At 48.2% G+C, this 12,166-nt stretch overlaps 4 protein-coding genes across 4 annotated transcripts; 2 read left to right on the top strand and 2 right to left on the bottom strand.

The window, feature by feature from the left end:
- Positions 1 to 96: 96 nt before the first annotated feature.
- On the bottom strand, positions 97 to 1,447 carry ANOM_008812 (UDP-galactose transporter HUT1; the record flags this gene model as incomplete). The annotated part of the gene is made up of 2 exons (XM_015554068.1): positions 97 to 1,162; positions 1,221 to 1,447. 2 exons carry the CDS (start codon positions 1,445 to 1,447, stop codon positions 97 to 99), a joined length of 1,293 nt encoding a protein of 430 aa, XP_015404127.1.
- A 560-nt stretch (positions 1,448 to 2,007) lies between these two features.
- Positions 2,008 to 2,676, top strand: ANOM_008811 (uncharacterized protein; the record flags this gene model as incomplete). The annotated part of the gene is made up of 1 exon (XM_015554067.1): positions 2,008 to 2,676. The coding sequence occupies one exon, from the start codon at positions 2,008 to 2,010 to the stop codon at positions 2,674 to 2,676; it is 669 nt and encodes a 222-aa protein (XP_015404126.1).
- Positions 2,677 to 2,972: 296 nt separating this feature from the next.
- ANOM_008810 (putative transcription factor SipA3) lies at positions 2,973 to 7,440 on the bottom strand (the record flags this gene model as incomplete). The annotated part of the gene is made up of 6 exons (XM_015554066.1): positions 2,973 to 3,949; positions 4,000 to 4,221; positions 4,280 to 4,366; positions 4,418 to 6,896; positions 6,953 to 7,316; positions 7,385 to 7,440. The coding sequence occupies 6 exons, from the start codon at positions 7,438 to 7,440 to the stop codon at positions 2,973 to 2,975; spliced, it is 4,185 nt and encodes a 1,394-aa protein (XP_015404125.1).
- Positions 7,441 to 7,863: 423 nt separating this feature from the next.
- Positions 7,864 to 9,751, top strand: ANOM_008809 (KRI1 family protein; the record flags this gene model as incomplete). The annotated part of the gene is made up of 3 exons (XM_015554065.1): positions 7,864 to 8,032; positions 8,095 to 9,111; positions 9,168 to 9,751. The coding sequence occupies 3 exons, from the start codon at positions 7,864 to 7,866 to the stop codon at positions 9,749 to 9,751; spliced, it is 1,770 nt and encodes a 589-aa protein (XP_015404133.1).
- Between the last annotated feature and the right edge of the window lie 2,415 nt (positions 9,752 to 12,166).

Raw genomic sequence — 12,166 nt, 5'->3', positions numbered from 1 at the left:
ACATCAATACCGAAATAAGATAATGAGTCTCATGAACTAATCAAAACGCTATAGTTTTATCAAAACAGTCTATATATACATGAACTAAGCAGTATTTTACTGGCTCTTTGCAGCCTTCGCCCGCTCTTTCGCCTTCTTCTCCTGTCTTTGCACCACGGCCTCAGCACCAATGCCACCGAAAACAAGGCCCACGCCCAGCCACTGCCCGGAAGATAGAGAGTGGCCGAACCAGAAGACACTCAGCAGCATGGTCAGCATTTTACGCGTGACAGTGACGGTCACCAGGAGCAGAGACGAGAAGCGGGAAAGAGTGTAGAAGATAAACAGCTGTCCAACTGCACCACAAGCTGCGAAACCTAAGACATGCTTCAGAGCTTCCGGATGCCTTGACAGGAAGGAAATGGCGGACGTCAGTTCTGTCTCAGTAGACGGGGGAATGGGAATGGGAAGAATGGCGTGCAGAATGCCAGTGGACGACAGGTGGGGCATCATAAGGAGATACGTGCTGGTTAGGAGAGTCGAGAGGACATTCTGCGCTACCATCATCTGCGGCCCCGTGAAGCGGGTGTAGATCTGTGGGGAACTGAAGACGTGGTCTTGAGTAGTGTTCGTGAGGCCGTCCAAGAGAAGATTGATGGAAAGGAGGAAAATTCCCCACATGGATGAGCCGGACTGGTTCTTCGCGGCGGATGCGGCGACCTTCTTGCTTGTACCCGGGTGGTGAAGGGTGAAAGTTGCGACTCCGAGGGTGACCAGAAGAACGACTCCATATTTATACAAGGGGTACCTTTTCCGGAAGATGGTCAAGTGCAGGAACATGACTGGCAGGAGCTTGCACGATTTTGCAAGGATAAATGTCAGATAGTCAATATGCGCAAGACTGGCGTATCCAAATGGCGAGGCGAGTGACGAGGAAATGCTAACGAGGAACAGAGGGAACAGGATCTTCTTGGTCGGGAAGATTGATGGTATCTTCTGGCCAGCTGGAGTCGAGAAAAAGAGGTACAGGAAGCCTGTGATAGCGGCAAATGTGGACTGGATTGTGTTCAGGACAATCGAAAACGTGAAGCGCTCGGTAGGAGGTTCGGGTTCAGCTGCAGTTGGAGGATGGACAGCGTAGGAGACTGTAGTGATCGCTTCTTGAAGGACGCCCCAAGAGAGACTTGCACGACTGTTAGTTACTCGCGAAGCAAAAGTCAAAAGCAGTCCAAGTCACTTACAATGACGCATAAATCCCAAGGACACAAATCGCAAGTTGCGCCAAACCTGGAGTCTCTAGAGCAGGTTCATGCGCGACTTGTCCTTTGTGCGCACTGCCATTGGTAGCAAGCTTCTTAGCGCTGCCATTCTGTTGCTTTGCCTGTGAATCAGATCCCTCCAGGGGCATGTGCATCAATTCAGAAGAAGTGGCCCGTTGCAAGGGCGTTGCTTGCTTCTGGCGCGCCATCGAAACAAGCTATAGTAGAACAAGATCAAACGAGGGACAAAGGTGATTAAGTAGGAAGGGATAGAGGGAGAAACGAAGGGAAGGTCTCTATAAGAGAATGAAAGAGAAATATGAAAACATAGACAGAAAATGAGAAACAAGAGCAGGGGGTATCAGGGTCAGAAATAAGGAACCCCAAGCCGATGATGCCATGTGTTCTTCTTTTTCCCAAACAAGAGGAACGCTAACTTAATTTTGTGAATAATTAAATCGGATTTTCGTTCCCCACTTCTAGGGAACTTTTCCTCTCCACTACCGTTAGAGAAGTTCGGTACAAGCACCAGAAGCTGAAACGCGCTTCTTGATTTCTTTTTGTCTCAATAGATAGCTCGTCCCAGCAATTCTGTGTCAACACCTCGAATTGTGTTCTACATTCACCAATTTCGCACTGCGCATTCCACAGTCGCAACAAGTGAACGAAGGGAGGAGCAACGAAGCAGGAAAGAAAGAAGAAAAAAGGAGACAAACAGACAGGCAAAGAGACAGAAACAACAACTAAAGGGCAGGAAAGGGGACACAAAATGGCATCAACACCGTCCGCTCCTCTTGCGACACCAGAGCTATCAGCTCTCACCAACCTCATCTCCACCTCCGCATCCTCCGATCCCCTCTCCGCAAGCACAATCCAAATCCTCCACAACCTCCAACACCAGCACCTATGGACATCACTCCAAGTCCACAACCTTAAGGACCCATACCTTAGGGCTTCATCGCTAGGAGAAGGGCTAGCGACAATGCCTTCAGAAGATCAAACAATTCCCCAGTATCTAATCTCCGGTATACCTCCGCATCGAGTCTACACACATCCGGATGAGCAACTATACCTACTAGAGCGAGGGCTCCGTGAAGAAGACCTCGAGCTGGAGCGCATGTTTATTTTACCGACTGTTAAGAACCAAACGTGGAGTTTGCGCAAGATGGCGTCAGTGTTCGATTCGCTTCCCGACGAGGCGGACATTCAGGCTGAGGAGGCTTCAATGAATGACGGGGAAGAAACAAGTGATGGGCTCGGTGGAGAAAAAGCGGTCAAGCTGGCAGAATACTACGAGTATAGGAAGAAGGCTCGTCTCACGAAGGAATGGGGTGGAAAGAGGCTCCTCCTTGCTATGGTGGACAGGGGGATGGGTGGTGATGGGACAGTGGTCTATTATGTTGTCCAAGAGGGTGCTGTGAAGCCTCGACAAAATTAGAATCTCTCCGTCCAGATTGCAGTTATGACACCGGTTTACGACCCGCTACAGGAAGTACAACATGCAGGGTGATATATCATATCGAGTCACGATTGTGACCCACGACTTGAGGGGTTACCACCAATCTCTTCGATGTGTTATACAATTTGAGCTATACATTCAAGCGCTAAACATGGGATTGTCTTGGAACACATATATGAGACAAAACAGACCCGTTAATTGCAATAGGGTATCGTTCAAACAAATATCAGAGGACCCGGAATACACAAAATGACCCACAAATCTCTGGCGCCTACTCATGAGTTGCCATACACACGGTGATTCTCTTCGACTAAGTCTTGTTCTTGATGGCAGCTTGTACAATACCTCTCGTACCACTCCCTGACATCGTCAGATAAATCAGCGAACGCAGCCTGACTTGTCCGATCCACCTGCATGTCTGCCTTGTCACTGTCACTACTCTGTCCAAGTAGGGCTTCGACTTGGTCACAGCGTCTCAGTTCTTGTCGGAGCCAACGCTCCCATTCGTTCTGGAGGATCTCTCTTTCGATGCTGTTCACCACGCGTAGGCCTACCACGAGGTCATGTCGATGCATAGCCAGACGTTCACGAGTCTGCTGGAGCCGTCTGGCTGCGCTCTTTGTCGCTGAATCTCTCGGACCGGACGTACTGATGGACAGCGGGGTTCCAACATTCCGTATTGTTTGTTGGTGGAAGGTGGCGAAGCAGTCACTCACGTCGTCGCTTGTATGTCCGAGGGTTGAGTTCGCAATTACTTCATCGATGTCCCTCATGTAAATAGCTTTGCTCATGACATGGTCCGGGTGAACTCCTAAACGAGCCATGAAATTCTCGGCTTTTCTTTCGTACCACCAATCATAGGCATCCCGTGAGGTATAGAACCCATTTATCAGCATGCTGGATATTAACAAGGCAAGGATAATCAAATTAGCATTTGCAGTCTTCCAGACCCAGCGAAAGAGGGCAAACGTCCAAAGCATCACGGACGATACGGCACTTTCGAGGAAGCTGACGAGCGTCTCAAATAGAAGTTGGACCAAGGTCCTCTGAGTGCGAGGATTTCGAATCTCTATCTTGAAGTCTGACTCGCCTAGTTGTGATACGGTGCTCTGACGGCCAACGTGACCGAAGATTGTAATGGCTTTCTTGGTTCGGCTGTGTGCACCGAGCCTACGCACTTGCTCGCTCACGAGATCTACAAGATCCAAAGCATCTTGCTCTAAGTCACCGGTTGCTTGTTTGTCAATGACACCTGATAATCATTAGCAATGAATTTTGCGGACCTGGTTCTGTCATACTCACGTTGAATGCCATAGGGAGACCACAACCACTCCACCTTAGTATATATAGCAAGCTTACTCTTACCCTTTGCGACAAATGTGATCACAATCTTACTGACCAGTCTGAACGAGCGCTTGAAAGGAAGATGCCAAGGGGTCCGTTTGTCCGTTATCACGTAGCACAGGTGGTCATTAAGGACATCTATCATCTGATAATCGGATATGGTCTGGCCGTGCTTATGACCTAGTATATGGCACATTAGTTGTAGTTCTATAAAGCACGTAAAGGTCGATTCACATACCAAGCATATTCGTTGTTTCAATTCGGTACTTGAAATCTCGCCTCAAATGGTTAGATTCATTGCGAGACCAAGGTCCTTGCTTGATGTCTTCAAACTATCAGCAATGCTCTGCCTTCCATACGGGTTCATATAGCTTACCTTGAGCCCTTCTTTGGTGCAAAAGGAGCTGCCAGACGGCACTCTTGTCGCCGAAAAGAATATGGAAAACCGCCTTGGGGCTGAGATCAAATACCTTCTCTGCTGCAAGATGAAGGTTGCCTTGAGGAACATATTGAACGGGTTGAGTTGGCAATCTGAACTTCATTACATCCTTGCCGTTGCTGCCCTTCTTCGAATGCATATCTAAGCCTTTCTCGATATAGATGGCCGGCCGAATATCCTTCCGTGGCCCTGGAGCTGCAGCATCTACTCCAGAAAGTTTCTCGTCCATGCCCACGTCTTCCCAGCTATCAACGCTAGGAGTTCGTGTTGCCGCATCTGCTTCCATTTTACTGAGAGCATTAAAGATTGCTTCAAGCCCCAGAGGTTCAACAGCGGTCGTATCGTCAATTAAGAAGTTGAGACGTCTCTGGAGGAGTTTCAATGGCTCGAGGAAAGTTTTCACCGTAATTCGACCTGGGATGTCTTCACCAGGCCTCGGAACGGTGTGAAAAAATAAAAAGTCGGAGTCTCTCCCAGCAGCGGCTGTTACTTCTTTGATACTCTCCAACGAGACACTTGTTGTTAGTACAAGCCCAAAATAATGGCTATAGAAGTATAAGTCGCGGGTCGTAACATAAGCTCTTCCAGGGAATTCTTGCTGATCATTCATAGCATATGTAGCTCGGAAAACCATCACTAAAGGCTCCTCCTTTTTGACGTTCGGGAAAAGCAACCGGAATTGGGCATCCTGAATCTTAAGCTGCTGTGGATAGTAACTCGGATACTCATGCGTAACTCCCAAGACTGCACGCTGCACTTGGGATGCATTCCCGTCCAGGCTAACTGTCTGTCTATGGCGGGGACCAATCTTGTGTTGCTTAGCCCCAGTGCCACTAGGGGTATTCGCTTCTGTTAACATTACATGCTTTGATGAGTCACTCATTCGTGAGGATGGTCGTTGTTGGGAGGCTGCATCCTGTTCCGTATCAGGGCACCCCATGCGTTCTAGTTCAATCCTGTTTACAAAGCTCCAGTTAGAACTACCCCACAGGTTCGCCATCATACCGCTTGGCATGCCGCCAGTCTTGTCAGCTTGTCCCAGCCCGATTCCTCTTTCATTGCTCACAATAACAGCCGCCCTGCTCATACTTGTAGGTGCAGGCGGGTTTGCTAGCGTCGATGGAGCAAGGGTTGTGGGAGGATCAAAGCGGTTGGACATACTGCGTCCCCTGTTCGGGTCACCGTCTGCCACACTAGACGGAAGTGCGGTACCGGAGACAATAGTGTTATGGCTAGCAGAGATAAGGCTGGCTATTCCACCTCCAGCACCTGGTATGGATGTAGAAGGTTGTACATTGTTGTTCATTTTGCGGTGGAGGTCCAGTTTCTGAATGATTCGAGATGTATGTTCTCTAGGGGAAGTCTCGGAGTCAAGTCCAGTGAGGCGTCGGCTGATATCACTACTGCTTCGAAGAGAGGCCGGATCTCTTTCTGGGAGAGGAAGCATGCCATTGCGGTCCGACGAATTGTGTTCGTCGTGCGAGTGAGGTGTTAAAGAATCCGCTGGGTCAGCAGTGAACTCTGGAGCTGGAGGTTGAGAAATTGCGAAGGCTGGATCTTGGACAGTAATTTTGCCAGAAACTGAAAGATCTGTACTGGCTGGGTTTTCCAAGGCTTTCCGTTTAGCAGCCTCAAAAGCCGATATCCACTCCATGAGTTCCTTTTGTGTCTCTGCCTGGAGCATGACGCTGTTGCTTTTCGTCTTCACTTCAAAGCAAAACCGCCGTTCTTCTTGGAATGCCGCTCGAACACTACAGAGTAAAACCCCAATTCTTTCGCTTTCTTCGACACCGCCAGTTCGCGGACCCTGCACAAGGCAACTAAATATGCCATTCTTCAAGAATATCCAGCGTCGAACCCAAGCAGTCCGTGTAGGCTTGCCATAGAGTGTTCGCAGATACACCCATCCCTGTTTTTCAGGCCGGGCTTCTTTCGTCATGCTAAGATCCGATAAAGGGCGGGACCCAAGGTAAGGAACGGTGGACACAGAATAGTCTTCAAGCTCACGAGAAGGTCTAGCCGCCGTCTCTGCAGCTTCTTCAATTTCTTTCCTTGCAGAGAATAGCTCTCGCTTAGAAGACCTTTCACTTGCATCCATTTCAAGTACCCAACCTTTTATCCTGTCCATCTCATGGGCCCACTTGGCAAAGCCTGCGCCGTTTATTTGGAAGAAAGTCTTAAACTCCCGCCATTGGTCAAAGGACACACCTACCAAGAGCCGGTCAAGGCCATTTCGTATTTGGGGGGCTTGTACCGAGAAGTCCATCGAAGCCTTGAGGTAAGCTTTGCGAGCCTCGTGAAGTTGAAAGGCGTCTTCTCTCAGAGACGAGGGTTCCTTCGATTTAGATTGCGATGAATATCTAGACAAGAGGTAGTCATAATGTTTTTGTGTCTGGTCGAGCACTCGACGGGTCTCCTATAGTGGGGTTAGATACTGATAGGCCGGCGCTGGTTGTGTGGTCCTAGGGTCACCTTGAAGTTGCGCAGATCCTCTTGGATAAAGATCCTTATAGGTTCTGCAACCAGCATCTCAATCTTTTTTGAAGTAGACACCAGCCCATTCCACAAGTCCTTTGAACTATCCCCGCATCTCCTCATTGACAGTAGCGTATAATCATGGTCGAGAGCAGCTTCTGAGACTGCGACAGGGTGTGTAGAATATGACAGAAAGGTGTTAACAATACTCTCCATGGATGCTAGCTCCATAGAGAGCTTCGAAGCAGCCCTCGCATAACCATCGAGCCATCTTTCTAGGAACTCAATCTGGTCGGCAAAGTGTAGCGTGGTGGCACGGAATGTCGGCGAATCGAGTGCGGCCTCCTTTAGTCCAACTGGGCTTTATCGATAGTGTTAGTATCATCATTGATGCTTCTAGCCATAGAATGCAATATTTGCACAACTCACACCACACTGACGAGCTTCCCGACTTGGGGCACAGGGATCTGTTGCTGGGTCGACATCTAGTGTATGTCACCGGCCATCCACTTGACTCGAGGAAAGATAGCGATGAGGACACACAAGCAATGGTCCCCAGAGTAGTCAATTTATCAATATAAGGGGCATTCGAAACAAATAGGGGTATGGGTCAGAGAAGGAAGTAGAAGTCATATAGTCCCGGAGCTTGGAGCGAGCGCCTCCTCCGTCGACTCCATTCGGGGATTAACCAAGTCTCACGAATGATCTAATTGGCTACGTCAGTGATTTGTTTTGCAGCCTGGATCTTCAGGCACAATGTGGATCATGGACATTGAGGCGGTGAGAGTGGGCGGTTTTTCTGCCGCCTGCTATCACTTTTTTTTTTCCGGGCGCATGGCGACTTGGTTGAACCGGTCGGCTTCGCACAAACATTGCTATTGATTCTATCAGTGGTACTTGACATAAATATGGAGCCACCGGCGAAGAGGTCGCGAAAGCTTTTTGACGATGACAGCTCCAGTGATTCCGGAGATGAGTCCGGGGGAGTCCCTGTCAACAATGGAGTTACCTTCAAAGTTAATGAAGAGTATGCCCGTCGATTTGAACACAACAAGAAGAGAGAAGAAATGCAGAAACGTACGTTTATATGTCTCATGCTCCTACGTATCTACGAGTACTAAGAATGGAAATGCCTGCAGTGGAATCAAAATTAGGTAAAGGTTCTGCCTTTGGAAAACGCGGCGACGATGAGTCCGGTGACTCTGACGAGTCGACCTCTGAGGAAGAGGACGACGACGGAGAACTTGCTACTGAAGCGCTTGATGCGGAAATTATGGCAACCCTTAAGGCAATTCGGACGAAGGATCCGCGTGTATACGACCAAAGCGCTACATTCTATAGTCAAGTCGACGAAGACCAATCGGCAACTTCTGAAAAGAAGCAGAAAACCATGACCCTCAAAGATTATCACCGAGAGAACCTACTTAGTGGCGCCAACTTAGCAGAGGAAGATGCATCGGAAGCTCCAAAGACCTATGCTCAGGAGCAAGAGGATTTGAAGAATGCAATTGTCAGGGAAATGCATGCGGCTACCAACAACGAGGATGCATCCGCCGACAAGGAGAGTGACGACGATGAAGACTTCCTCGTTGCCAAGTCAGCCCCTGAGCCCGTATCGGCGCCGAAGAAGGACGTCAAGCTGGACATTGAAAATGCGGACAAAGATCCCGAGACTTTCCTGTCCAACTTTCTGTCAGCTAGGGCATGGATCCCTGCTGGCAGAGCAGACCTTCAGCCTCTCGAGTCCGATGATGAAGAGGATGATGCACGGGCAGAGGCATTCGAAGAAGCATACAACTTCCGCTTCGAAGACCCTAGCAAAATCAACACAGCGTTGATTACACACGCTCGTGATGCCACGAACCAGCAATCAGTTCGCAGAGATGATAAGAGCGGCAGGAAGAAGCAGAGGGAGGCGGAGCGCTTGAAAAAGGAAGAGGAAAAGAAGCAACGTGAAACGGAAAAGAACCGACTGCGCAAGCTTAAGATGGAAGAGCTCCAAGAGAAGGTCAACCAAATCAAGGAAGTCGCAGGCCTCCGCGCATCCGAGTTCACTGACGAAGAATGGGCCAAGTTCTTGGACGATTCCTGGGATGACCAAAAGTGGGAGCAAGAGATGCAAAAGCGATTTGGCGAAGATTATTATGCTGGAGAAGGTGATGGTAAAAAGAAACCCAAGAAGCCCACTTGGATGATGATATCGATATCAAAGATCTTGTACCAGACTTTGACAATGACGACGAGAAACCTGACCTACCGCAGTCCGATGTTGAGATGGATGATGCAGACGACGCCGAGGGCGATGAGAGCGCATCCAAAAACAAAAAGAGCAAAGCGCAGGAGAGGCGGGATCAGAAGCGTGAAGCTCGCAAAGATCGACTACGCATTGAAGAGGCAGTGGATCGTAATCTGGATCTGGATATTAACCTTCTCCCCGGTGCAAAGAAGCATCAGGGCCATTTCCGCTACCGTGAAACATCTCCAAACAGTTTCGGTCTGACTGCACGAGACATTCTGATGGCTGAGGATACCCAGCTCAACGAGTATGCCGGATTGAAGAAACTTGCTTCCTTCCGTGATCCGGAGAAGAAGCGTCGCGATCAGAAGAAATTGGGCAAGAAAGCTCGTCTGAGGCAATGGCGCAAGGATACATTCGGCAACGAAGATGGTCCAGCGTTTGTTTTTGGTGGTGAAAGAACGGTTAACGAGAAAGAAGATGCCACTGATGCTGGAAATGTCGATATCCGGGAGGGAGAACCCAGAAGAAAGAAGAGAAAGAGGTCGAAGAAGCACTAATTGTGTCTGACAGCAAGCCTAGCGCTTAATTACTTCTAGCATTGGAGTTCCATCTACATCCGGGACGTTTGATATCTTTCATTATGTGGAGTTGCATTTGTATTTATCGGGATTACCAAAAGAATAAATGGGTCTTTGAATATGCCAGAAGTAGAAGGTTCGCACGTGAGCGATGCATGATATATATGAAGGAAAGTAGGGATTGTCAATGCCTGTAGAGAAGTTGTTAATACCATTGCATTTCTATACATCAGGTTCCGATGGACTATGTTTAAATTTGTTTGTGTGTATGTACTGTACGGAGTATACCAAGAGCATTTTCTGTCCAGCTGAAGCCGTAAAATCTGGCTCTCGACCGCCACCGAGCGTTTGCCAAGCAGTATCCGAAAGGTGGCAATTCGGTAGAATGAATGATTTTTACGAGTCCAGAATCGAAAAAAAGAAGTGGCAAGTTCTCTCTTCCTTGACGGAATAATCCGAGTCCTTGGGCCTGGGGCTCAAGCCCTGCTTGTTTTACAAAACCAGGCAATTTTAACTATGACCAGGATGGCGAGTAAGTGATTGATGCTGTGAACATTCATAACGAAAGATGGACCCCCATGTTTGGTGGGTCTCTGTTACAACGGGCGACTGAGGAGTTTTCCACTAGCTTTGTTGCCCCGTCATGAAAAGGAGAAAATGATTTGGAGAGTTTAAAAAAACAAAAAAAAAAAAAGGAAGCCGTGTGGATCCGTATGGAACCGTCCTCTTGACATCGTGTCTTCTTTGGACTACGAATATTTATAGCTAATAATTATACTAAGAACAATGTTTGGCCCAGTGTTGATGCGGAAATGGGCATGATAAGAATAAATTGACCAAGCGTAAAATTTCATATCTCTCGTAATGACAGGTCTGAAATTCTTTTGGTAGAATTTGCTTGGACACGTATGTATCAATAGTACCTATTGATATCCGAGGTAGTTTGAGGTACAGTACATATGAGAAACCTTGGGAGTGAATAGCTGGAAATGAGGGATTTAGCCATCATCAGCCCTGCAAGCTATGGATGCTGAGACCAAGGAATATCGAAGCTTGAGGAGACGGCGAATGGGAGAAATAGGATGAAATTGACTAGTCCGGAGTAATATTCAAGATATCAAAGTGCTCTTCAGACGGTGTACGAAGTTTCGAACGCCATGGCAACCGATAGCCGGCGGCGCACACGACCGACGTTAGCTTCAGAGACAATTACGAATTTCATACAGCTATATGGTACGGAACGGCAAAGAGATTTAGTGATCACCTTGAACTTGCCTAGTTCATTTTTCCGTATGGCGAAGACAAAAGTCAGGCCAAGGAGTCGATGTCCGCTGCCGATTAAAATTTGATTTGCCATCGGATACTCGGGACCAAAGGGAAGAAGGCGGACTTCCCCATGTGGGTGTGGGTGTGTGAGCGTCTGTTTCTGAGCGGAGAGGCTCCAATTGTTTGTTGGTTCGGTCACGGGGAAATGGGAAAGGGAGGGAAAATTCCCAAGGACTATGGGAACCTTGAACCTTCTCTGTACGGAGTACAGTATCAAAACGACCGATTCGGTATGCATCCGAGAAAATCTAACAGCGATGGGAGCCCCCCCCTAGACGAAAAACATATTATAGAAACAGGTTCTGTCTAAAGAAAATCAACTCAATAGTTCTTGATAGTAATTATCAAAGCCAATTAATCTAGAATTTTTTCCCATCTTGTTTGGGAGTATCTCACCTGGACAAAAATCAGTCGGGACGGTTTCTGGAGCGATCGGGAGATATCGGCTCAGGTTGCCTGGGCCAGCATTAGCGCCGGTTCCAGTTTTCTTTTTTTTTTTTTTCTCCCCTTCCTCCCTGGACTGCCGGTCGCTGCCACTGCGAAATTGGCCAGCGTATCCTAAAGCGGTCTTAGCGTCTCCGCTCGCTTCTTCCCGCTTACAAGAGCCTTCGCTCGCTATTTTTTCTCCCTTTCCCTTCTTTCTTCTCTTCTTTCTTTCATCACTCTCTTATCCATCTCCTCTCTTGGTTGTTTAGTTTTCATTCTTCACAGCCGCCAAGATGTCCGTTAACCAGGGCGACAAGTCCGTTTTCGGCATGCCCGTAAGTTGCCTTGCTATTGCTCCTAGCTGTGTTGGCCAAAACTTCGGATCACGCGCTTCCTGGTTACGATGGATCGTATGGCATCGATGCCATCGAAAGAATCATCGCAAGCATCAGGAAATCGGGATTCTGGAGTTTTGACGCGATGGCACGCAATTGATCAAAGAATTGATAGCTAACAAGAATTTTCACAACAGGGATTCGTCGTTGACTTCCTGAGTATGTTCATCCTGAACACCCCTTGATCGGTTGGCCAAAGCCAAATCGACCAATTCCCATCAATGCAGTCTTCCAGACGTGTAATTAT

Source organism: Aspergillus nomiae (assembly GCF_001204775.2).
Source record: "Aspergillus nomiae NRRL 13137 chromosome Unknown contig00285, whole genome shotgun sequence".
Lineage (NCBI taxonomy): Eukaryota > Fungi > Ascomycota > Eurotiomycetes > Eurotiales > Aspergillaceae > Aspergillus > Aspergillus nomiae.
Note: the sequence above shows the minus strand (reverse complement) of the source record. Positions and strands in the feature narration are given on the sequence as shown.